This window comes from Haliotis asinina, chromosome 3, assembly GCF_037392515.1.
Source record: "Haliotis asinina isolate JCU_RB_2024 chromosome 3, JCU_Hal_asi_v2, whole genome shotgun sequence".
Taxonomy (NCBI): Eukaryota; Metazoa; Mollusca; class Gastropoda; order Lepetellida; family Haliotidae; genus Haliotis; species Haliotis asinina.
Window position 1 is genome coordinate 871,059 of NC_090282.1, and position 27,993 is coordinate 899,051.

At 44.3% G+C, this 27,993-nt stretch overlaps 1 protein-coding gene across 3 annotated transcripts; it reads left to right on the forward strand.

Moving 5' to 3' along the window:
• Window positions 1-1,221: 1,221 nt before the first annotated feature.
• On the forward strand, window positions 1,222-27,902 carry LOC137277287 (polypeptide N-acetylgalactosaminyltransferase 11-like). 3 transcript variants are annotated; one of them, XM_067808945.1, is made up of 10 exons: window positions 1,222-3,233; window positions 9,387-9,553; window positions 14,038-14,215; window positions 15,555-15,758; window positions 17,356-17,473; window positions 18,856-19,041; window positions 19,443-19,577; window positions 22,568-22,672; window positions 23,638-23,772; window positions 24,571-27,902. In XM_067808945.1, exons 1-10 carry the CDS (start codon window positions 2,899-2,901, stop codon window positions 24,772-24,774), a joined length of 1,767 nt encoding a protein of 588 aa, XP_067665046.1. In that variant the 5' UTR covers window positions 1,222-2,898; the 3' UTR covers window positions 24,775-27,902. The 3 variants fall into 3 exon arrangements, with proteins under 3 accessions (XP_067665046.1, XP_067665047.1, XP_067665048.1); XM_067808947.1 differs by having other exon boundaries at window positions 1,884-2,021; XM_067808946.1 differs by lacking the exon at window positions 22,568-22,672.
• Window positions 27,903-27,993: the final 91 nt, after the last annotated feature.

A 27,993-nucleotide genomic window follows, 5' to 3' on the forward strand; every position in this document is an offset into this window, starting at 1 on the left:
AAGTGCAGGTGGAGTAGATGTAGGGACTGACACACAGGCAGACAAATAGACAGAAAACTCGGGTATGGAGCGGGTAGTGACGGGATGAAGAAGGTGGGGAGAGGTTTGAATGATGATGGCGATATGACTTTGAAGGCGTAGAGGGGATAGCGGTTGGAATCGAGGTGGGTCTGGGGCTTGGGCTGTGTAAGACTGAGGACAGATGTGGTTAAAGAAGTGTAGAGGGGACAACAGCAGTTGGATCATGTACTATTGATAAATCATCAATATGGTTCATGATCCGAGGGCAGTACTCCATATTGAGAATTTATCAATAGTACATGATCCCCAAACTGTCCGCACCACCTTTTCCCACCACATAAGCCACCAGTCATACAACCTGGTTCAAATTTGTGGTGATAGGGTATATTACAGGGGCATGGAGCAGATTTGTGATGATAGGGCATACTACCGGGGCATGTTGCAGATTCATGGTGATAGGGCGTACTACAGGGGCATGTTGCAAATTTGTGATTAAAGGGCATACTACAGGGGCATGTTGCAAATTTGTGATTAAAGGGCATACTACAGGGGCATGTTGCAAATTTGTGATTAAAGGGCATACTACAGGGGCATGTTGCAAATTTGTGATTAAAGGGCATACTACAGGGGCATGTTGCAGATTTGTGATGGGCATACTACAGGGACATGTCGCAGATTTGTGATGATAGGGCATACTACAGTGGCATGCTGCAGATTTATGGTGATAGGGTGTACTACAGGGGCATGTTGCAAATTCGTGATGATAGGGCATACTACAGGGGCATGATGCAGATTCGTGGTGATAGGGCATATTGCAGGAGCATGTTGCAAATTTGTGATGATAGGGCATACTATTGGGGCATACTACATGGTGATAGGGCATATTGCAGGCGCAAATGAACATGTCAGTTTGATATGGGAAGTATGAGCCTCTTGTAATGTATGTGATAAGTGTTTTATGGCAGTCGCAAGGGTCGTACATCTATTGTATTTTTGAATTGTTCTTTTTGGCCCACCGTGTCCCTCGTTGTTTGAGAAAAGCAATCCAACAAGAGCATTGCAGTCATATGAGCGGGCCTTGTGTCAAACTATAATAGGCGAACTTTGATAAGCCGCTCAATAGTGTTGAGGTCACTCTTGTAACCAGTCTGATAACGGATACATGAATATGTGCGTATCTTTGCAGATAATACCTCTTGGGTAGATGGTGGCGAGACGGTGACCTGAGCGACAGCCCACGTCACCTTTCCTCTAGGATATGCTCATCGTGAGAATTCGATGTCGATGGGAAGTTAGAGAAGCATCCACGTAACGGCAGAGAGTGACGCTGTCACCAATCATCTCTTAATAAGGGATCAATGTCAGTCGTGCTTGTCTAGTTAGAGGACGCTACAGGTGATCTCAGGCGACGATTGTAAGAGGGTCGCACTCGCTACTTTCACAAAGGCATCATGACAGACGTTGTTTGTTGTTAAAGGTGCCAGCTTGTGTGTGCGATATATATCAGCAAGGTTCGTGACGTAACACTTCAATAGAAGCTCGCTCATTCATCTGCTTACAAGAATATAGGCTACAGCTTAGTGTTCGGAGCTTGATTTGGAGCACTTGGGTGTCTGCAATCACATGGCGATTATCATTGTGACCCTAGCCCGACCTAGAGAGAATAAGCACACAGCATATACCAGCTCGTGGAGCGGAACGACTGCGTGTGAAGAGACAGAATAATGAACATTTGAGTACCGCCTCTCAACATGCCGCTTTATAGCCAGGGCAGCTTCCGGTATGGCGTGAAGTTTGATCAGCGTTATATTGAGGTGTAGGAACAATCGGTGTGAGTGTGGTGCCTGTCCTTGTTCCTCGCGGCGAGGCTACCTGTGTCGTGACGCTGTAGTTCGTCTTGGGCTGTTGACACTGACAGACTCGTGTTGTAGGCAGTGTTCCCAAAGTATTCTGTCAGTTTGTCGTAACCACATTTGTCGCTATCCCCTCGATGCTTGTCGGTGAGTACATGTTCAGAGTGCTTAAAAACCACACGAACCTTGTTTAAAGTGAAGTGTACACAGGCGGCTAAGTCCCAGTGAGCTGCCCGTAGCCAAGGTAAACGGGGACTTCCGCAACAAACTGTCTGAAAGTCTCTCGGGTAGGTTGTGGGGGTCCGTAGTGAGCAATCCCTCCACTGGTCTCTGGTCTTGTCACACTGATCACTATGGGTTACAGACCGCCTTTGTAATACCTGGATTTGCTGAAGGATGAGAGAAGGTGCAAGTGCCGCGAGATGTTTCACAGCTGTGTCGGGAAAACAGTACTCACAGCAGCGATGCGTGCAACGACATCACGCACATTGACAACGTGATACAGACTAGTCGTCGGAGTCGACGGGGAAAGTATGGACCTTCAGATGAAGCTGAATTTTAATTAAATTTTCTTGAAGAGTGTGAAGTATGACTGAGTATACGGTGCACGTGTTGGAATCAATACATGAGCTGATTTAGTGGATGACTGCCCACACAGGGGAGATACAGCGGACCTCATACACCATTCTCACTTTTCATGTCTACAGTCAAAGCAGAATCTAACAAAAGGTTTGATCAGGTTGGTTAGATTACTTTGAGTGTATAAATATCGGATTTGTTACTGGCTCATTCACAGTTTATGGAGAAAGTTGCTGGAATCACTGTATATTTGCTGGATATAACAAGTGAGACACACGGCATTCGGTCAACAGAGTTTGGGCCAAGTGACGAATTATATCTGTGTCTGTCTTCATATACTTGTGTTTGAACAATTATAAATGTTTATAACAAGCGGTGGAGAAGGAACATAGCGACAGAGCCTTGGCGTTTGCGATGAAAACACACGGACCTCAAGCCACAAATAATGCGTATCCACTTCCGATACGGTTTGCTGCTGGGAGCGGTTGTGGTGGTGCTGGTAGTTGGTAAGATATATCATCTTGTCAGCACCAGACCACAGCGTACAGACAGTCTGAGAAGGGTGTACATCAACCATGGAAAGTCGCAAGACGACAACACGTTGATCACAAAATATGGCACGAATGACCTTCGTCTTGCGGGTGAACTGGGAAGGGGCGTGGTCCTTGCACCCGAGGAAAAGCGCCGGGCTGAATGGGCCATGAAGAAGTACCGGGTGAACGTGTACGCCAGCGACATCATACCCCTTAACAGACTGGTCCCCGACTCAAGACCGACCGGGTAGGTAGCATCTCCGTAACTCTGTCATGTCATGTGTGATGTCCTACGCGAAGCGATAGACATGTTTATATCATGTTTACCAAGCACCCAATAAGCCAGTCATCTAAGACATAATCGCCACTTCGTGAATTGTAGGTATACTGGGTACACCACGCAGGGCCTTGAAATTCAGTAATAGACTCGATAGGTCGTGGTTATATATATTGTAGTAAAGGGGTCAATATATTTCACTAACATTTCAATAACACTGGCTAGGCGAGAACTGTATCATTGTGGCAGTGAGCATGGAAAATACTTTTGTTACTGAACTTGCAGGATGATGTGTGCGTGACTATTAACGTGCGTGGTGACATATGCAGGCCGGTGAGGGTAAACTACCTTTTGAGTTACTGACTTTCAACAGCTACGACTCGCATCCTTAGATGACGGCATCGAACGACGCTATTGAATGATGTTACCATGGTTACAAGGTGACTCCAAGTGACCTCTCTCAGCACAGCATAGATGATATTGTTTGATAAACCAACAAACCATCACACACTTAAAACTCTACTAAATATGGGTCAGGTCAACTCGCTGACTGAAACAGTTGCCGTCTGCTGCTCCACGCGAACCTTGTGAGTTTTAATAAAGTAAACACCCGCCAACCCTTTCATCCGACGTCACTAATCCAGCTCAGTACCGTATTTCTCCCTTCGTATTGCACTCTCAACAAAACAGTGGTAATCACGTTACTGTGGTGTATTATCTGGTGATGTCGGGAGGCCACGACGACACATGTTCACAACGCTATCTATATAGCCGCCTCTATTGTTATTTTCAAATGCTGCTTTAAGTGCTGAGTGAGTGACAGCCTATCACAGGAGATATGTGCTTCACGGGGTAGTGGAACTACAGCTGGTTTGTCAGGGCGGTCGATACATGCTCCTGGGTTTACTTATCCCGTCATCGGCTGATCAATGATTGACTCAGAGCTTGTTATTACACTAACAGCTACATGCACATCTACACAGTGTACGTTTGATGGCGCATCATCAATATTTCCATATACATTTACACGGTCTTAGTGTATTGTCAATGTGTTCAATGCTCCTATACTTTCGCACAGTGACCATATCTCGAGAGAGTCTTCAGAACTCTTATATTCTTGTACAATGTCCGTCTCTTTTGACATATTCTCTCGTACAGTGTCCATATCTTGCTAGTGTGTCCTATGGTCCCATATTCTCGTGCAGTGTCTATGTCTTGCTAGTGTGTACAATATTTTACAATTCTCGTACAATGTCCATAACTTGACACAGTGTAAATGTCAACAATGTTTAAATGTTGCATGTGCTGTCTGTCAGCAATGTTAAGATGTTACACATGCTGTCTGTCAGCAATGTTAAGATGTTACACATGCTGTCTGTCAGCAATGTTAAGATGTTACACATGCTGTCTGTGAACAATGTTTAAATGTTACATGTGCTATCATTCAGCAGTGTCTAAATGTTACATGCGCTTTTTGTCAACAGTGTTTAAATGACTGGTTCCTTGTGACAGATACACAGCCTGACGATGCTGTCACATATTGTTTCACTGCTGCATCTACACACAGATAAATAAGCCAGCGTGTCGTTGTTTCTCCAGTTGCAGTCTCGATTGCCGACATCGGGGAATGCTGATGTCAAATAACACGATGATATTGCCGTCGTAACTCCGAATTCTCCAATTCTCCGTAACTTACTCTCACACTAATTAGGGGTTGTGTCAGTTAACAGCATAGTAGGATTTAGAAAAGTGTGATTGTGCCTCGTGTATGTTTCCACTGTTACAGTATGAGATATTAGTCCCAAGCTGCAACATGGATATCCATGTCAAACTGCCAGGAATGCTACTGTCAAATACTGTATAATACGCCAAGTATAAGGTACACTTACATTAGGCGACGCAGTGTTCAACACGCAAGCAGAAAACGTTTCACTTACTTGTACTTACGAATATGTCGAATTCGAAACCATGCTTCGACAACTGTAGCTTTAATACGATCTACCTTAAACAGGAATACAAAATACTGCAGATCAGATCGGGCGACGAAGGAGGATTTGGCTGCCCGTTTAAAAAATGACAATTGGTCTGTTAGTAAACTTTATAGATATGTTTATTGCCGTGTTATGCTGAAACATGTGGTTCATATTCTAATACTGTTCATACCATACTCGTTGCACTACAATTAGCGTGCACATAACCGCACTAATTTACAATACTAACAAAAATGCTACCCGTACCCGTACCCGAACAGCATCCCTCTAGATGTTGTGTAGATAGACACGTGTACTGTTCATATCGTCCCCTGTAGATGTTGTGTAGATAGACACGTGTACTGTTCATATCGTCCCCTGTAGATGTTGTGTAGATAGACACGTGTACTGTTCACATCGTCCCCTCTAGATGTTGTGTAGATAGACACGTGTACTGTTCATATCGGCCCCTGTAGATGTTGTGTAGATAGACACGTGTACTGTTCATATCGTCCCCTGTAGATGTTGTGTAGATAGACACGTGTACTGTTCATATCGTCCCCTCTGGATGTTGTGTAGATAGACACGTGTACTGTTCATATCGTCCCCTGTAGATGTTGTGTAGATAGACACGTGTACTGTTCATATCGCACCCTCTGGATGTTGTGGAGGCAGACTCGTGTGCTGTACATAGCGCCCCCTCTACATGTTGTGTAGACAGACTCGTGTGCTCTACATAGCGTCCCCTCTAGATGTTGTGTAGATAGCCTCGTGTGCTCTACATAGCGTCCCCTCTACATGTTGTGTAGATAGTCTCGTGTGCTGTACATAGCGTCCCCTCTAGATGTTGTGTAGATAGTCTCGTGTGCTGTACATATCGTTGCAAACCCCACAACCCCCGCACCCCCTGGATCCGCCACTGAGTGGCATTAATTATTTCTTGTCAGAATTACTTCCCTTTCTAAGTGTTTTTTTTACCTTGAGTAAATGCAGTTACCTCTCTTGGTGGATCATATTTTACTTTTGTGCCTTATGTGTGTAATGGCGACAAATGTTCTCTATGACGTTCTCTATGAAACGTTACCCAATAAAGAGTTCTTAGTTTGGTGCCATGAAACTTTTCTTTTCTTCCGAGAAGGAGCTGTTTGTATTTATTGAGCAGTTAATATTTAGTTCTCGAGGTCCGTAACCGGGGCTGTTTCTTGTGCTCTACTCCCGTGTATGTAAACACAGGTGCTCGCCTGGCTGACCACTGGGACGCAGGCCGTGCCACTGTGCGGAAACTGATGGTATCGTCCTACTGACCGGGTCACGGAATATGCGAGGATGTGCGAGAGAGTTGTGTTGGGAAACCGTTGGGGTCTCTCCCTGTGTTGGGAAGCCGTTGGGGTCTCTCCCTGTGTTGGGAAGCCGTTGAGGTCTCTCCCTGAGTTGGGAAGCTGTTGGGGGTCTCTCCCTCCTCTCCCAACTCTACCGTCAGATTCATCATACCTCGTGCATGCCCATCCAGAGGACTGGATGTTGTCAGCTAGAGGTCGCGGAATTACCCTATGAAATAATTAGACCAACGCTTATTCACTGAAATAAGTAGAACGTTTACAGAAACAAACAATGCTTTTCAAATGAAACGAAGTCCCAGTGAAATGGCAGATAATGAACCTGAGGAAATCTACACTTGCTTCTGTTTAGGACTGTAGCATTGCAGAAAGGGCCATGTAGAAGACGAAGACCGACTATACTGTGATGTGTAATCCTGTGTAACGGTGTACTGTTCGGAGTGCTCAGACTGAGTCAGCATTTTTTGCCCGATTCCCATACGGGATTACAAATCAGCCGCCTTTAAGCGTTTTGCGTAGCTGCGTCCTATGATTGTGATTTTCAACAACTGTGATGTCTCTACACTAGTCGGCACCATGACTGCGTGGGGTGCTCCAAATTGGCAAACGTCAAAGATCGGCACCACTTCTTTCTCAGTGAAGTATATACGACATTAAATTATTGTTTCAGGGACGAAACAGGACGTGAACCTCACTCCTACATCCCAAGACGCATAGTTATGCCCGTGTGTAACAGACATATTGTGTGTAACATTCTTACTTCTTGTGACCTTGCGCTTACATGACGTCATGGTTGACGCGAACCATGTGCTCCTTCCGTCTGTCCATAATACCTCTACCGTTTTTTGTCTACCGTTTTACCTCTCAGGAATTGCAATTCATTCCTCCACGGCGATCCAAATGAACCTGTCTTGCATACCCATATGTTAGCTAATCAGGACTGATGTGAAGCTGTCTGTACAATGCAGAACAGGCATTATTTGCCCTGTGGCCGTGTTGTTTTAGGAATAATTGGTTTTCCCCTTTCATCACTGCCATGAAGTAGGCTGTAGCTACTGTACACGTTGTCAGCGAGTCCGGAGAATAACATTGATTTCCCCAATATGTTGTGCGTGGTCATTATCCTATACTAGTCACATGAAAACTGTGCATTGTCAACATATTATCCCAGTTGACAAGTACGATAACAATGTCAAAGGTACATATAAACGGTAAAGGAGGTATCATGAAACCATGACAAGTCGAGAGAATTTCAACTGAAAAGTCGATCACAATGACGTCACGAGTCCACAAGTGGGACAGGGGTCAAACAATCATGTCACAAGCTCAATAACGGGTATGTCCACCATCGGCATTGAGAACAGCAGTGTATCGACGACGCACAGAGCCTATCAAACGTGCAAAGAAGGCTTGTGGGATGTCACACCAGATTCTCTCAAGTTTTTTTGCAAGGTCAATTGCGCAATGTGGCAGATGAGGAAGACGGCGTAGACGTCGATCCGTCTCGTCCCAAACATGCTCTATCGGGGACAGATCCGATAAATTTGCAGACCAAGGCAGTAAGGTAACGTTGTGGTGTTGCAAGAAATCCATAGCAACCCTTGCCGTATGACGGCAGGCATTGTTCTGTTGGAATGCTAACCCAGGGGCATGACGTTACAGGAAAGGAATTGGCCACAGGTCGAAGAATCTGATCCCTGTAGCCCACACCTGTTAAGTTGCCCTTAACAATCAGCAAATGAGTTCTTTAGCGTGATGTTATTCCACCCCAAATCATCACGGAACCACTACCACCATCACTACCCCAAGCGATTCCTCTCCAAGACACAGACCTGAGCATAACGTTCTCCCACGCGTCTATGGGCACGTTGACGTCCATCACTATGGGAAATGTTAAACCTGAACTCATCTCTTAATACAGCATTTCTCCACCAAACGAAGGGTCTGCGGACATGATTTGGGCACCACATTCGGCGAGCTTGTCGATGACGTTGTGTCAGGATAGGTCGTACGGCGGGATGTCGTGGTCTGATCCCGTGATGACGTAAACGTTGTCGAACTGTGTTGGGGTGAATACGGCGAAGCCCTGGGATTGTCCTTGCAGTCAACACTGCAGTCTGAAATCTGTTGGGAAGGTGGGTCACCCTTATCCACCTGTCCTGTCTTGGCGTTGTTACACGTGGTCGTCCAGAACGTGACCGATCGATGACGTTATTTGTGTTCTGGTAGCGTCTCCCCAGTGCAGAAATGGTTTTCCTGTGGCAGTGGAAATGTGCAGCCACTTGTCCTTGAGACATTCCCTCACAGACCATCCCAATGGCCCAATGACGTTGTGCAGACGTTAGCCTTGGCATTCTATGCGTTTCAATAGCAGTTTAATTTTGTGAACATTGTGTGGCATTCATTTGCTCAGTTTCCCGTGCAACAACGTATTGCAAGGACGAAACCACCGACGTCACGGAACGTGGCACGTGCATGCATTTCGAATACATGCCACTAATCTCTGAGTTTAAATTCTTATGTGTGCACACAGGTTTGAAAAACTTAGATTTTTTATTTTTGTATGCACAGTTTCTTTATGTGTCTAGTGTATTATCTTAATGCTTTTAATCAACATGAGTGTAAAACAGCTAGATGCATTGTCATTTGAAACACGACAGTTGGTAAATGTGCATGTTTAAGGACAATATCACACATATCTTGGTTATGTTTTACATCTTATCTAACATCACATGGAACATGTTTGAGCGTTCACTGGATACACCCCGTGCCTTCTGTGTACATGGCCATTAACTATACCAGTGTTCTTTCCCCAGCTGTCAGAGCATGACGTACCCGGATGATCTCCCGACGACCAGTATTGTCATCCCCTTCCACAACGAGTGGCCCTCCATCCTGCTGAGGACTGTCTACAGCATCATCAACCGGACACCCAGCCACCTGCTGAAGGAAATCATCCTCGTCGACGATGAGAGTGACTTGGGTGAGAATCAGAGACAAGACAGCACCAGTTCACCACCACTGGAATACTGTCGACATACACTACAGTCGGATAGCAATACCCCAGTCCCAATCTGAATATTAGACGATAAAACAGTAGTGTTGCAAGATTACAGGCTGTGGCTGTGGTAGATCGTAACCTGATGTAGAAGCGCGTAGTTGAGTGTACTAGGGGTGTAGGGGATGTAGTAGAGAGTAACGATGTAGTAGGGTGTAGGAGGATGTAACAAGATGTGGTGGGGTGTAGCACGGTGGGGGAAGGGTGTGCAGGGGTGTATCAGGGTGTGGCAGGCCGTAACATGATGTAGAAGGGTGTTGCTGGGTGAACAGGATGTAGCTGGGTAATGTCAGGAATGTATAGATCCAGAGACGCTTATAATCTGATACAAGAGAGTATAGCTGTATACATACCGATAATGCAGAATTTCTGCGTCCTTACTAGTCCTTACTAGCTCACGGAGGTCCTAGCGCCAGTGTTTGTCATGACGTGGTTTCTATGGTACCAGAAATGCAGAATAGAGTTGAGAAGCCTTAAAAACCTCCATGCATGTGGATGTATGCACAATGACTGGAGGTCGCAATTTAGCTTTGGATATTTAACAACAGCCCAAGAAGACAAGAAATAGTATACAAACCTCTTAGTGTTATAAAGTGTTCTGACTCGGTATGGAACAAGTCACATTGATCATTGTATCCCCGATATCGACATAGACAGGATACGTATGTCCCGTTGGTATATGTTATTTATTATGTGGAGTGCACAAACCTCAGAATACACATATAAATTTTTGTTTTTGTACAAACATGGTCGTGTCGTTCATCTTGTAATTCTTACATCAGTCGAAAACCACTCGCAGGGGACTCCTTGCATCCAGCAGACATAGGCAGCACACCGCGTTATAACCGAAACCGTCGACACTCTGGCACAGTGTCCTATAAGGGAGATCATCAATTTGTCGACACCTAGTTTGTCGATGCCTATATACTGGTACACGGTCATATAAAGGACATCATCAGTTTGTCGACGCCTATATACTGGCACACTGTACTGTGTTATAACGGAGATCATCTGTTTGTCGACACCCATACTGGCACACTGTGTTATAACGGAGATCGTCAGTTTGTCGACGCCTATACTAGCACACTGTGTCATAACGGATTCCGTCAATTTGTCTACGCCGCTACTGGCACACTTTCTTTTGCCGACACCTTTACTTGGACACTGTCTTATCACGGAGATTTAACCTATCATAGGGCCGTCGACTCAGTGAGTTGAGGCATGTACTGGCACATTGTGTTATAACGGAGATTATCAATTTGTCGACGCATGTACTGGCACACTGTCCTATAAATATAACGGAGATCGTCAGTTTGTCGACGAATGAATGAATGAATGAATTTGTTTATGTCCTCCAGAATTTACATTCGAAGATTTACAGTGTCTCTGGTGTTACTCAGAACAAACACATAATGTTAATATATACAGGAACAGAGATATGAATGCTAATGTCACAAGCTGTGTAGGTAACTATTCAATAATATGTGTACACAAACACAGAAAAGAGAGGATATATTGTTCAACATATTTTTAAGATTAAATACATATTTACAAAATAATAGTGACACATTTTCCCAAGTGGTCTGGCTACCAGTTCCAGGTAATGTTTGAATAGTGCAAGCTTTTCATTTTCATCCAAAAGTTGATGAACATAACTGTCAACATCCAGTTGGTCAATGAGGGTGGAGAAGAATTCATTTCGTTCGGTTAGATAGTACTCACAGTCCAAAAGTACATGTCTGTCATAATCAAAGGTAGGGCTACCACATTTGAAACATTCGCGAGATGTAATTGGTCTAGAAGCTATCTTTAGAGAGTATTGGATGCAATATCTAAGATGTGGATATGCTAGCGCTAATCTCCATAGTATATGAAACTTAAGTTTTGAATGTGTTGACCTGTATCTGACCAGATCTTTTCTTAGTAATAATCTGCTTTTCCACCTATTTTCCTCATACATGGATATTGCGTCACATACCATTCTTCTCCACTCGGTTTAGCAGGGGAATGTTCCAGTACTGATCAAAATGACATTATGAAGGTTGTATATGCAGACAGTTGATATCATTGTATCACATATACTGGTGCTAGTATTTGGATCATTAACATTGACTGTCGCTAAGTACGTACAGACTGTATGTTTTATGGTAGAAAAACATGAGTTTGTGCAAAGCCTTCCGAGGAGCAGTAGTCTGCACTTTTCGATGAACCCTGTTAGTGACCACATTCCTAGGTTCGCTATTGTAGTGACTTTTGGTGGCATTGTATGTTAATCTCCTCTCAGAACCATAATGCGTAACGGTGTTGGGAGCAACTTGTAGTCCTTTCGGTGTGGCGCTGACTTGTGTAGTATCATCACCGAGCATGATAACTGGAATTTTGAGCCCATATATAACATGACGATAGTCTTTTCTCAGTTCACTGAGCAGATCATTGATATAAACAAGAAATAGCCATGACGACAGCACTCGCCCTTGTCCTACACCTTGTTTGATAGGATAACTATTTGACATTTCACCACTGTATGTGACATACGCATAGCTATTGCTGTAACTTTGATAGAGAAGATTCCACAGTTTCCCCTTTATGCCTAGTTCATATAGTTTTACAAAGAGACCAGCATGCCAGATACGATCGAAGGCTTTTTCATTGTCAAGGAAAGCTGCGTAAACAGGTGATTTGTTAGATAGATAATAATTAATACATTCATGTAATGTAAATACGGACATAACAGCTGCATGTTCTTTTCGGACTCCGAATTGTAGAGGGTAACCTATAATATGGCCTTCGACTCCATAGTTGAGCATGTATTGACACACTGTCTTACTATCCACAAAACACGCTGAGAGGCTGAAGCGTTGTCCGTTCTGTGTGCTGACGGTAAATACAGGATGTCACCTTCTTAAAATATTGATGTAGTATAATTTAGTTTAGTAGGGGGATGTGGTGTCCAAAAGGGGCTAAAAGGCTTGACGTTGTCCGCGATACTTCCTTAAGCAACATTTAGCGTCTCCTCGAAACGTTTGATACATTCCACCACACAGTCAGCTAATGTCAAATACCTAAACCAGTTCAACAATACTTGCGTCTTCTAGAGCATCGATGTTACGGAGGGGTTAGTGGAAATTTCCACTACCAAGGAGGAGCACCCCGGCGTATCTGATACACTGTAGTTCTACTTGTGATATTTGCACAAGGCGTTGGTGTGTGTGTCTATACTATATATATATATATCGATAAACATTTCACTGACGTTAATAACCCCGTGTACACTGTGCAGGATAATTATATGTATTTGCAGAACATTCTAATATTTTTTTCAGGGGCCTATTCAAGATGACAAGAAAAATGTTTTTGCATGTTGTCATGATATGGTAGAAAAAGATGTGAGCAGAGTTGCTTTTTGTAGGCCTTTGTTTCATTGATCACAGAGGTTTGCAAATGCCCTCGTCGTGAAGTAAATTCATTGTATGCCGCCACTTGTTGACTTACTCACAGTGTTTGCGACAACTCACAATTTTGTTGACAGGGTATTCTGTTAAGAGTGAGTTTTTCTGTATGACGACAATGCCGTTGTGAAATATTTTATGTGCAAATACAGGATACCTCAGAGTCTTTAGCTTCTGTCCTCGCAATATGTCAAATGTCTTCCACGAGAAGCACCAATATTATGTTCATCTTATATTTCTTGGGAAAGAAAGAAGAATTCAGTAAAACGGGAATATGTATCACGGACATTTGTTATTGTTTTGAGATGCGTTATGGATAGTTGTGAACAATTATAATTCACCTTATATCAGTCCGACAATGTCACTCCGTAGTTTGGGGTGGAAGTTGTCTTTCGTGTCGCTTGCTGTAAACGTCCAAGCGTATGTGACATGTTAAATTTGGGATTACACTTTCTTGGTAAAGTACAAATTCTAGTACGTTTTTGAGTTGAGTCCCATCCGGGATTCGAACCCACACCCTCAGAGTCAGGCATCTAATCGCCAGCACACAAAAGCCAGCCGCCTAGCCCGCTCAGCCACCGCGACTTCCACAAAAATGAAAGTCGGACACCTGGTAGTCTAGAGGCGTATGATTTGTTATTTTCTATTAGTATCTGGACGATATCGTGTGAATAGAGTGGAAATGTTATCTACTGATGATTACATTGCTATCCACATGATACATACATATGTAACTAACCTAATTGTTGTTATAACACATTTCTAACTTGGCTCACACGAAATAGGATCTACAAGCAAAAGGTTTTGCAATCAGCTGGATGTTTTCTGTCCGCTGTTGTCGAACAACAAACGCATTGTTTTCAGGGAAATCTATGTCACGTATGTTATCCTTGCATATGGGTCCTTAAGTCTTGTTCCAGGTTATTGTCTCTGTCTCAAGACCTGCACATCCTGTTCCAGCTGAGCTGAAGGAGGAGCTAGATACATACATCAGGACTCACCTCGAGAAGCGGGGCGTCAAACTCATCCGTCTGCCTCGGAGAGTGGGACTGATAAAGGCACGGCTTGAAGGATTCAAGCACGTCACAGGGAAAGTGGTGTCCTTCTTCGACAGCCACATGGAGGTGAACGTTGACTGGTACGACTCTCTCAGTAACCGTAGCAATGCAGGCTAAGTAAACTTAGACTCACTATTATTCGTTACACGGCTTATACTGAGTCTAACAAGCCCTACTAGAAGGCCGGGTCAGCTTACCTGTTGAACCGATCAGTCATAACACAGCTTGCCAAATAGGCGAACGTTAACATTCGCACATACCGTCTGAATGTTTACCTCGAAAACATTTGTACTCCGATTCCGAATGTTATTTTCCGCATGATCGCTTCCGGGTGATCATCAATACGGATGGAGGACGCCATTATTCACAACAGTTGCTGAAAGTAGCGTTTTTGTCAATATTCTAGGATGTCATCTTGCGGAAAAATAAACTGAGTAACCATGTCATCAAAAAGTCGTAAGCGCATACTGCAGGTCAAATATCTGTGGATTTTCGTTTGTTGAGAGATCAGTGTATGCGACTGGAGAAGAGAAGTGTTTGGAAGTCTCGCCGAACCCTAAATATAGTAACCGTTGTCTGATTGGTTAAATCCATTCGACCGTCTCGCTCATGTTACAGTCAATAATTTGCCGTGACAAAAGGTAGAAAAAAGTCCTTGGAAAAGTAGCAAAATATAAACCAGACAAGTCTATAATATTCAGTATTATGTATTGAGAAGATAAGAGCAAGATGAAAAGATTCACAATAGAGGTTTCTAGTACAATGCAACTGAGTGAAACCTAAAGTAATGGCTCACAAACATAATATCAACTCACGAGTGTGTCTGTGTGTGTGTAGCAATACAAATCACAGACAATACACCATCGTAAGACCTAATATAGCAGTGTAAGTTAACCGAGACAGGTTGTTATGTAAACATTCACTGACATCTTCAACACTCTTGCGATTGCTATTGCTATGTGTGAAAATGTTACATTTCAAGACAAAATGTTAAGATAATATTACATGTTCCTAAACACTTTTTCACAATATCAAAGCCATGTTTTACTTGTTCCACTTGTGCAAATCAGCAGAATATGCTTTAAAAGACTGAAATGATACGAATGATTCAGTTACAATTTTACACTCTACAGCAGTTGTTTCTTGTTTGTAACGTTGAATAATGGTGACTTTCAATGGTTTATCTTTGTGTCAAAGCAGAATCTTATTTCAACCTTTCTTGTTGACATCTAAATCATTATTGGTTCTGTTTGGTATGGCTGAATCTGTTCTCTGAAAAGATTTATTTCACCTGAATATGAATGCATTTACGATTGTTTTCGTGATTTGTTGTTGCGTTGTTCAGCTTTCTTGTAAACTAATGCCTTCGAACATCTCTTTGATACCTTTTCAGTAATTTACTCCGTTCTCTGTACCCAGGCTCCAACCGCTTCTGGTGGAGATCAAGAAGAATCGCTCCACGGTCGCCATGGGTCACCTAGACTACATCAAGGCAGACACCCTTCAGTATGATTTCGAGCCCGGCTACAAGACTCGATACGGATTTGACTGGCGACTCGTTTTCTTTGAAACCTTCTTCCGGAAGAACCAACAAGAGCTGAGGTCCGAAACGGAATCTCTGCCGTGAGTGTTTACATATACCGACATACCCTCCTGGGCCAGCTGGGTATATTAATATTAAGACACCGCTGTTTAGGTATAGTGAACAAATGATTTCTGTTATATGGATATAACCAAGGAAAATATAGAAAAATGTAGGAAAACTATTCTACCTTTGTATTGTTACCAAGAACTGGTTTTCAAATAGAGAAAACAGCATAAGTGCACTGTAGCACAGTGGAAGATTGATGTATACTGAAACACAAAAGAAATGTCGCACCGATAGAGGTTTCTTAAAGCACACACTTTGTTTGACTCTATTAAACAATTAAAACGGAGGATTGAGTTCAAACCTGACAATTCTGGTTGCAACATTTTCGGAAATCACTCCCAGGTTTCACGCAAACAAAATCAACAAAAATGAAATACATCAAAGTCAGTACTGTGTTTTGCCTCCAAGGGCATCGATGAAAGCGTTGCGCCGTCTGTACAGGGAATGAACTAGTCGGTTTATGTAGACCATAGGTACTTGGGTCCATACTATGCAAAATGCCTGATCGAGACCAGTCGCTATAAACGTTGTCTTGCTGTAAGATGTGATTTCTGTAACGTCAAATGTGGTACAACGTGCGGGTCATATGACATGGTCAATATCGCGAGCAGTTGTTATGTCATTTCCTCATCCCGGACCAAGATTCTGGAACATGAAGGTGTCAGCTAACTGGTTCAGACCGAGTGCACCCCACACCATGATGTCGTGAAGAGTCTCTTTCAACAGTTCTCACATTTGACACGCCTTCACCGTACTCTCATTTTGCCATCGGCTGTCGAAACACAGTATCGACTTTTCATGAAAAAACCCCACAGTTCTCCATTGTCGACAACGCGATGAGTTTCGAGAACTGCTATCATTTGTGACAGCATAGGTTTCTTAATCACAAACGTCCATGCACTGTGTCGGCACTGATGGATCCCAGTGTTCTGGCGTGGTCACTCCTGCTGTCGCCCTGGGGAAGCGACCCTGCAGATGGTTGCGTACAAACTGTCGGTCTTCCCGTTGAGATGTTGCCGAAGGCCACCGACTGCTGTTTGGAAGTTGCTTGTATGACCGTTTACATGATTGCCCACCCCCGTGCTGTCTGCACAACCTGCAGTGGTCCAAAGACTTGGTTCCTCTCATCCCTCGTAAGTTATGTCATGGTGATTGTGTCAAAGCAAAAATGATTTCAGGCGAGTTTGGGACTCTCTTTCATTGGTAGTTGTCACGGCATGCACGTGCATTTTCATTTTCACCAATGTCATACGGAACCTTTTACCATGTCTGCCTTTTCCGGTGTTTAGGTCTATGTGCTTTTGTCATCAGAAGGCACACTGATGTTAGTTACAGTCAATTTGGATTGCGATATGACTGCAATTTTGTCCATGTGACGTTAAATTTTAACTCACTCACTCACTCAGTGTGGATTGAAAAACATGTTAACAAAATCATAATAGAACACCACCTTGTAAGAACAAAGTTTTATATGTGCTTTTGTTAGACGACGTCTTTTGTGGTTCAGTGTACTTTCCAAACACGTGATCTTTACAATCTCTGCTAGAATGGTTCTTGCATATTCTACAGCGGCGTCGTGATGGTGGGTCCAGCTTTTGCCGTAGATGCCGATTACTTCCGTGAAATCGGAACATACGACAGCGGCATGGAGATCTGGGGCGGCGAGAACATCGAACTGGCCTGGAGGGTGAGTGAGGCAGGACAGTGGAATTTCATAGGCTGACCCGGGTTGGAAAGTGAGTGAGACAGAGTAATGGAACTGGCCTTGAGAGTGAGTGAAGCAGGAATAGGGAACTGGCCTTGAGAGTGAGTGAAGCAGGAATAGGGAACTGACTTTGAGAGTGAGTGAAGCAGGAATAGGGAACTGGCCTTGAGAGTGAGTGAAGCAGGAATAGGGAACTGGCCTTGAGAGTGAGTGAAGCAGGAATAGGGAACTGGCTTTGAGAGTGAGTGAGGCAGGATAAGGGAACCGGCTTTGAGAGTGAGTGAGACAGGATAAGAGAACCAGCTTTGAGGATGAGTGAGACAGAATAAGGGAACTGACTTTGAGGGTGAGTGAAGGAGGATAAGGGAACCGGCTTTGAGAGTGAGTCAGACAGAATAAGGGAATTGACTTTGAGAGTGAGTGAGGCAGGATAAGGGAACCAGCTTTGAGGGTGAGTGAAACGGGATAAGGGAAGTGGCCTTGAGGGTAAGTAAAGCAGGTTAAGGGTACTGCCTTTGAGGGTAAGTAAAGCAGGATAAGGGTACTGCCTTTGAGAGTGATTGAAGCAGGATGAGGGTAGTGGCTTAAAGGGTGAATGAAACAGGAAAAGGAAACTGGCTTTGAGAGTGAGTGAAGCAGGATAAATGAACTGACATTTGTAATTTTGCACGAAAACCGACGGCCGTTTAAAGCAGTTGTATGTAACGTGAACCTGTTAGTCCGCACGTATCTTATGAGGCCTGTGTTTTGAACTTGAACGTGTCTGTATTTTCAAATCTTCCGAGAACATTTAAATTTTTCCAAAGATATTCCCCAATATTGTCTGTTATTATGATTTGACGTTTCAAGAACCATCGTCAGTATTTACTATTTATTCACACATAGATTATGTCAAGATTTAAATGAGTAATATCTAACTAAATGCTCAGAAATGACAACTTGAGGTTGATAATAAATCACGGCGTACCAGTATGGAATAAGTATGTGTTTTTGCTTTTAATGAACATGATCACTATATTGATCAGTGTCACACATATATCATGGAACCATACAGACAGTGATAGAAACTTGTGAGAGTTTCCGTGTGGTCCAAGAGGCGATTTATCAGTAAAAATACTCCCACTTTTGTGGTCACTACCTGCAATGTTTTTTCCAAAATATCAGTTTCCCAAAGATAAAAGTGTTGTCCATTTGCCAGTGGTAGTATCTATCACTGTATATATGATATGGTCTTATGCATATGGCAGTCTAAGGGTTAAGGTAAGGTGTGATTTAGAAGTTTGCAGTTATCCTTTAAATACAGTTATCCCTTAAGTGACTATCTAGAACAGTGACACCTGTCGATGTCTCTCCCGCTCTCACAGGTGTGGCTTTGTGGGGGTCAGCTGCTGCACAGCCCCTGCTCCAAGATCGGCCATATCGCCCGCTCCCAGCCCTACTCGTTCCCAGCCGGGCGCTACCAGACGGAGATGCATAACTACAAGCGAGCAGTTGAAGTGTGGATGGGCCACTACAAGAAATATGTGTATGAGTACTTCCCAGCAATGAAGGTGAGTAGCGGACTGTAAGACAGTGCCTTCAACAATATCTCAGACACGTATGGATCTTCAAAGCATCAATTTTAGTACTTTTCGTGGTTCCGTCAGTTCCGGCAATTGGTAGTCTACATCAGGCTCTCCTATATATGACATTCTCAAATCCTCAATATGATAATTGCTCGCACAACTATATTTGTCAATATTTATACTTACATACAGTTCATATTCCTCCTACAATAAATGATATTAGTTTAATCCGACCTAAAAAGACGTCGCTGTAAAAGGGAAAGACTGTTTGAAGAAACCATTTTAAAAAGTTGGTTGGTACTATTGTCTCCTCAGATTCTAAATATGTGGTCCTTTGGTAGTTTTCGTGCAATTACCCACCATACACGTATATGCGGTGTTGACAGAACCTCGACGCCGGGGATTTGAGCGAGCGCGTTAAGCTACGGGAGAGGCTCAAGTGTCGAGATTTTGGATGGTTCCTTGACAACGTATGGCCAGAGCTCTTTCCCTACGCCGAGAACGTCTTTGCCTGGGGAGGGGTGAGTAGTGGAGGATGACTGGGCGGGGCATCGGGCCTGGTACTAGAGGGTGCGTAGTTGTCGGGGGATGACTGAGCGGGGCATCGGGCCTGGTACTAGAGGGTGAGTAGTTGTCGGGGGATGACTGAGTGGGGCATCGGGCCTGGTACTAGAGGGTGAGTAGTTGTCGGGGGATGACTCGGCGGGGCATCGGGCCTGGTACTAGAGGGTGCGTAGTTGTCGGGGGATGACTGGGCGGGGCATCGGGCCTGGTACTAGAGGGTGAGTAGTTGTCGGGGGATGACTGAGCGGGGCATCGGGCCTGGTACTAGATGGTGAATAGTTGTCGGGGATGACTGAGCGGGGCATTGGGCCTGGTACTAGAGGGTAAATAGTTGTCGGGGAATGACTGAGCGGGGCATCGGGCCTGGTACTAGATGGTGAGTAGTTGTCGGGGGATGACTGAGCGGGGCATCGGGCCTGGTACTAGAGGGTGAATAGTTGTCGGGGGATGACTGGGCGGGGCATCGGGCCTGGTACTAGAGGGTGAGTAGTTGTCGGGGGATGACTGAGCGGGGCATCGGGCCTGGTACTAGAGGGTGAGTAGTTGTCGGGGGATGACTGAGTGGGGCATCGGGCCTGGTACTAGAGGGTGAGTAGTTGTCGGGGGATGACTCGGCGGGGCATCGGGCCTGGTACTAGAGGGTGAGTAGTTGTCGGGGGATGACTGAGCGGGGCATCGGGCCTGGTACTAGATGGTGAGTAGTTGTCGGGGGATGACTGTCCTCACGAAATGTGGAATTACCCCAAAAGAAACTCCATTTACTCGATGGACAGTGAAAGAAGAACACGAGACACGAAAGTAAAGCATATCAGGCTTTGCCATTTGGTGACGGGTCTAGAAATCTACAGATCTTTCTGTAATAGCTTGACATCATCTATATTTATTGCAATTTCTCGTTAAGCGAGGGCACCCTCCTCAGTGTCGAAACAAGATCGCGGAAAATGATTATTTCAACCCGAAATATGTCATCCTCATCATCAGACGTGCGTTATTGTAGCTGTCAGTACTTAGACATTGTCATTGTAGATCTGCATCCGCAGGCTTTATAGCGTCATTAATTATTCAGTTATCGTCGAACAATCACACTGTACATTTTATATGGCGCTGGTCACGTGTAGCAAAAAGACTGTCCAATGCGTTGTGATTTTACTGTCCAGGGAGTAGAGGGTTTGTAGTTTTAACCGCAATGTCATCAATCTTTATTCTAGAGGTGCTGTGATGAAGAATGTTTTGTTCATGATTGGTGTAGTTTCTAAATAATATACTAATGGTAGAAAGTCAAGCAACCCGATAATTTTCAGACTTTATGGAACATGAAGAGCAATTTTCACTGCTGACGCTTTATGATGACACACATATTGGTGGATCTCTTTCAACCAGTACTTCAAAAGTACTAAACATCATCACAACAGTTAAGTTTTACGCCTCACTCAGCAATATTCCAGCTATATGGTGGCGGTCAGTAAATAATCGAGTCTGGACCAGACAATCCAGTGATCAACAGCATGAGCATTGATCTACGCAATTGGGAAGCGATGACAAGTCAGGGAGCCTAACCACCCAATCAGTTAGGTGCCTCTTGCGACAAGACAGTGCATGTTTGCAGTGTAATGACGTACCATCAAACTTGCACTGTGCAAGTCGCAAGTACCTTCGCGGATTTCACTATCTATGTGCAGCATGATATCAGGTCTCATTCTGTTGAGTATCTTTGCATGTGCAAACGCAGTTGATACAAATCTGATTACCTAGGAAGAAATCATCAGGCACATACTTGGTTGCTTAACTTATTACCATCAGTATATATGCTTTAGTTTGATATGTTTATGGTTTCAGGAAACGAATTTTGAATTTGTACGACTCGCATGTATCCACCATTCAATACCAGTCGTTTGTTGTCAAGCTTACCAGAAACATATAAGAAACAGAAACAGACTGGCTTCCCTGATATTGCGAAAATTAGTACCATAACCAGTCCGTATATATATCCATACATTATATTCACACATGCGATTCATGGAGGTACAGTTAAACATGGTACTTCAACATGATTCATGGGGGTACAGTTAAACATGGTACTTCAACATGATTCATGGGGGTACAGTTAAACATGGTACTTCAACACGATTCATGGGGGTACAGTTAAACATGGTACTTCAACACGATTCATGGGGGTACAGTTAAACATGGTACTTCAACACGATTCATGGGGGTACAGTTAAACATGGTACTTCAACACGATTCATGGGGGTACAGTTAAACATGGTACTTCAACACGATTCATGGGGGTACAGTTAAACATGGTACTTCAACACGATTCATGGGGGTACAGTTAAACATGGTACTTCAACACGATTCATGGGGGTACGGTTAAACATGGTACTTCAACACGATTCATGGGGGTACGGTTAAACATGGTACTTCAACACGATTCATGGGGGTACGGTTAAACATGGTACTTCAACACGATTCATGGGGGTACGGTTAAACATGCTACTTCAACACGATTCATGGGGGTACAGTTACACATGCTACTTCAACACGATTCATGGGGGTACAGTTAAACATGGTACTTCAACACGATTCATGGGGGTACAGTTAAACATGGTACTTCAACACGATTCATGGGGGTACAGTTAAACATGGTACTTCAACATGATTCATGGGGGTACAGTTAAACATGGTACTTCAACATGATTCATGGGGGTACAGTTAAACATGGTACTTCAACACGATTCATGGGGGTACAATTAAACATGGTACTTCAACACGATTCATGGGGGTACAGTTAAACATGGTACTTCAACACGATTCATGGGGGTACAGTTAAACATGGTACTTCAACATGATTCATGGGGACTTCAACACGATTCATGGGGATACAGTTAAACGTGTTTTGAGACTTTTATTGTTGGGAACATTGCTAATCAATGAATATATTGTACAGTTAGAGAACCCAGACCTGAGGATGTGCCTGGATAATGACGAGTATTTGTTCCAAGCACCCAACCCGCTCAGCATCAAGCCCTGTACGCACAGCCTACCAGCGCAGGTCAGTGACAGGCTACACTGGGCGGTTCCCGGAAATATACGGGAGATTTGTCTCATTGGAAGGGGTTGATCTTTGTTCAGCTTTAACAGTAGAACCGAGTTTAATAAGATTAGACATACCATGCCTGACATATTTGTATGTAACCCCAGTCAACCAGCTGTGACTGATAAGTAAGAATGTCGGACATCTTTCACCCACAGTGCTTCTTTCGCGTAGGACTGTTTGCGAAACATCTGGGTATTAGGACGCGCAGAGTTGCCTCCCTTTGTCAACAAACCCCTCCCCCCGTGCCTTGTGTGAGGTGGGAACTGGTGCAGGTTTTCAAAGTTTTGTTTATTGGAGTAAATACAATACGTGTTTAGTTGTAGCTGGTGTTTAGAGCCAGCTTCGTAACGCAGGTGTATTTAAGTCGCGGGCGTTGTATTGCGACCTAATCAACTATATTTGGCACGTCTGCCATGAGGAGACACGGATTTGTTTGGGTTGTTACAAGAATGGGTCAGAGCTGAAGTCATGTTCTCTCAGAAACTTGTCCCCTTGTTTGGGGTCAGATATGTCCTCCACAAGGTGTATCATGCTGACAAATATTGCGGGTTGTTTTAGCGCAAAAAATATTGATGTTTAGGTTTTAATAAAAAGACTGGTATGAAAACCATTCTGTTTTTTCAACGCGAGACGGTATTGTATCTGATTCCACATTTGTTTAATAGCTGAACATGCACAAATGGGTGAGTGAGTGAATATTGCTCAGCGCCCCTTCAGCAATGTTGCAGCAATTCGCAGAAAATACATGCAATGGAAGTTACCATAAAACGAAAACACATCGCATGCAAGTGCTAATAAGTATCGAGATTGTAAGGTACACGAACCGATACTGTGTCTCCGAAGTTGTACGTGATGTCGAGATTTTCAAACATTTGTATAGCTGCGAAGTGTGTTGTGGCTGATGCTGACTGCCATTACAGGGTTTCTCGTGGACGCACCGACGCCAGCTGCGGACCACGCTGCAGTGCGTCGTGGTACTGACTGAGGAGATTGACGTGGTGCCTTTTCTCCAGGACTGCATCGAGGGCCCCACAGAGACATGGGACTACATACTGGTGAGGCCTTCTGCATTGACGAAGATGACAAAAAGCCCAAAAAACACAGGCATCTTGAACGAAGCAGGAGGGTCGGCTGAAGAAGGCTGTGACCATTGATAGGGGTGGGATGAAGTAGGCTGTGGCCATTGGTAGGTGTGGGGTGAAGTAACCTGTGGCCATTGGTAGGGGTGGAATGAAGTAGGCTAGGCCTATGGTGGGCGGGATGAAGTAGACTAGGCCTATGGAGGGTGTAATGAAGTAGGCTAGGCCTGTGGAGGGTGGGATGAAGTAGGCTAGGCCTATGGAGGGTGTAATCAAGTAGGCTTGGCCTATGGTGGGTGTAATGAAGTAGACTGAGGCCTATGGAGTGTGTGATGAAGTAGGCTGGGCCTATGGAGGGTGTAATGAAGTAGACTGAGGCCTGTGGAGGGTGTACTGAAGTAGACTAGGCCTATGGAGGGCGTAATGAAGTAGGCTAGGCCTATGGAGGGCGTAATGAAGTAGGCTAGGCCTATGGAGGGTGTAATGAAGTAGGCTAGACCTATGGAGGGCGTAATGAAGTAGGCTAGGCCTATGGAGGGTGTAATGAAGTAGGCTAGGCCTATGGAGGGTGTAATGAAGCAGATGGAGGCCTATGGAGGGTGTAATGGAGTAGGCTAGGCCTATGGAGGGTGTAATGAAGTAGGCTAGGCCTATGGAGGGTGTAATGAAGTAGGCTAGGCCTAGGGAGGGTGTAATGAAGTAGACTGTACCTCTGCTCATTGTCATATCTGTATGTGTAAACGTGCTGTAGTGTTTCAACGGTCATTTTTGCAGGACGGGATGCTGAAGCATGAAAAAACCGGGCTGTGTCTGGAGGCGATGACTGGGCCGAAACTGACTCTTCAGAAATGTGACCACAACAACAAAGGTCAAAAGTGGAAGTTCACTCATTATGACCCCTCTTTCAAAGACCGGTCGAGGACGACAGCGAACATCACTCTCAACAAAGTGGTTGAGTTTGGCGTGGTTCCAGTATAGGGCAATAGAGACTCCGGGAAAACACAGCGTGTTTGACGTTGTGCTGGCGGCCACGGTACAACCATGCAGGACGAAAGCCAGGCCCAGGATATTATACAGTGTCTGAAGGGACAGTATCATGAAATCTCATATTGCAAAGATGCGAAGGAAGACTGCGACTCTGTGGTATGGAGTCATTGTTAGACGGTACTCCTCTAGACATAAACAACGTACTGTTATCATGGTGCTGTGCCGCCATATTAGAGGGATCCTTTGAACACGAGACTGGTATCAGGCAACGATGTCGCCAGTGTTTGTATTTTGTACATGCTTAAAGGGGGGAACAGTCACTAAAGCTTTTCAAACTAAACGGATGGTAATGTACTGACGACGTAATGAGACGTCCAAGGCGATGTGAATGCCATGGTGCTATACACGAAGTGCTTTATTCATAGGATGGCATTGCAGCGAAAAAAACCCTCGTTGTCACTGCATCGCACATCGGGCAACTGGGGATATAGTTCTGCGCTTTTTCTCCCATGGAAGGAAAGTGAAATATTACCAACTTTCAAAAAGGTCACAGGTAGCAGTTCATTATTAATGTTTCTTTTCTGTGTGGATCACATTTAGCTGCCAAACATCTTATAGTGAGGAAGTTAATCGACTTTCAACAGTCCCAGTTCCTGTGTAGTGGACTTGCACATCCAGTATTATGTCAGGAAGGGGAAGAGAGGGCTGGAATTAGGGCTTGGGGTGGATAATGGGGTACCTCTCTACCACTGTGTTTATGATGCCATCATATATTGTTCAAATCAACAGGAATCTATGATAGACCTGGAACAGATGAGGTACAGCTGTAGTGTTTCTGACTTGAAGTTGCAATGGTACAGCTGTAGTGTTGCTAACCTGAGGTTGCCATGGTACAGTTGTAGTGTTGCTGACTTGAGGTTGCCATGGCACAGCTGTAGTGTTGCTAACTTGAGGTTGCCATAGTACAGTTGAAGTGTTGCTGACTTGAAGTTGCCATGGTACAGTTGTACTGTTGTTGACTTGAGGTTGCCATGGCACAGCTGTAGTGTTGCTGACTTGAAGTTGCCATGGCACAGCTGTAGTGTTGCTGGCTTGAGGTTGCCATGGTACAGTTGACGTGTTGCTGACTTGAAGTTGCTGTGGTACAGGTGTAGCGATGCTGACTTGAAGTTGCCATAGTACAGTTGACGTGTTGCTGACTTGAGGATACCATGGTACAGATGTAGTGTTGGTGACTTGAGGTTGCCATAGTACAGTTGAAGTGTTGCTGACTTGAAGTTGCCATGGCACAGCTGTAGTGTTGGTGACTTGAGGTCGCCATGGTACAGCTGTAGTGTTGGTGACTTGAGGATGCCATGGTACAGCTGTAGTGTTGGTGACTTGAGGTTGCCATGGTACGGTTGACGTGTTGCTGACTTGAAGTTGCCATGGTACAGTTGTAGTGTTGCTGACTTGATGTTGCCATGGTACAGGTGTAGCGTTGCTGACTTGAGCTTGCCGTACTACAATTGCTGACTTGAGCTTGCCACGGTATAGCCGTAGTGTTGCTGACTTGAGGTTGTCATGATACAGCTAAAGTATTGCTGACTTGAAGTTGCCACAGTAGTTCTTAAGTGTTGCTGGCTTGAGGTTGCCCGGTTACACCGGTAGTGTTGCTGACATGAGCTTGCCATGGTACAGCTGTAGTGTTCCTGAGATGAAGTTGTCCGGTTACAGCTGTAGTGTTGCTGGCTAAAGTTGGCCATGGTACAGCTTAAGTGTTGCTGACTTAAATTTGTCATGGTATAGTCATAGCGTTGCCCACTGGGACTAAAACAATTCATCTCATATCTTTTGCTTGCTGATTGGACAGCCTCATGTTCACATGACGTATTCCAGTGGGCAGATTTACTTTGGTCTGTTGTGGGTTTCGTTTTGTATTTGGGCATTTACTTTTATCAGTTATTACACATAATCCTGGAGACAGTTCTAACATGACAACCACCACATAAAACGTGCGTCATTGTTCTGTTTAAGATAGTCTGTCTCACAAACACTTATGTCTTCCCTTCAACCCAGTCCTTCTGTAATGCAACAGTACAAAACTTAGATTTTCCCCCATCCTTCCGGAGGTCTTTTCCAGTGCAAATGAAGTTTTTCTTTCATTCCAAGACTATGCGTTTGTCTAACAGCAGATTTGCTGTATATATGAATGTCATTGGGATGCGATGCTCCGGTTGCCGATGTCACTGAGCCAAGTTAGAGAGTACGATGACACCAGGGGCGGATCGTGGAACGTGGGAGAAGGAGGGAATGTCTTATAACTTACAAAAATTAGTTCATATGCCTCACAATATTGGTGTGTCCGAACTGTCAGGACATCCTACATTCCCTTCACTGATCGACAGTTTTACAGTTGAGGAACTCATGCATTCCTCTTGTAGGGTAATCAGAACTGAATGTACAGTGGATGTACACTGAGTGCATGGTGACTGTACACTGTATGCATGGTGACTGTACACTGAGTTCACGCTGACTGTACATTGAGTGCATGATGACTGTACACTGTGTGCATGATGACTGTACACTGAGTGCACGCTGACTGTACACTGTGTGCATGATGACTGTACACTGAGTGCATGGTGACTGTACACTGAGTGCACGCTGACTGTACACTGTATGCATGAGTGCACGCTGACTGTACACTGTATGCATGATGACTGTACACTGAGTGCATGGTGACTGTACACTGAGTGCACGCTGACTGTACACTGTATGCATGTGTGCACGCTGACTGAACACAAAATTTTCACTGGATACACGCCGATTACACATCGTATGCACACTCATTGCATAGTTTATACTTGATGTACCCTGAATGCATACTGTTGCACAAATGTACACTGTGCACTGACTGTGCACCTGCTCAGTTATCTTCGCTCCCCGACTGTGTCCAGCAAGTTCGGCGTGTGTCTGTATCAAGATGGTTTACGGCAATGTGATTATAGAATAAACATTTATAGATTTATTGGATATACATCGGTTTACATTTTTCTAACTATACAATACTATTTATGGTTTTCGATTGTGTTGTTTGAACATATGATCATGAACATGAAAATAAAAGACAGATTGATACCTAGTTGTTGCCATACTGCCTCACTGCTGCTCATGTCGAGCACTGACAACACAATGTGCGAGGCTCAACTGCACTTAGGCTTATAACAAATT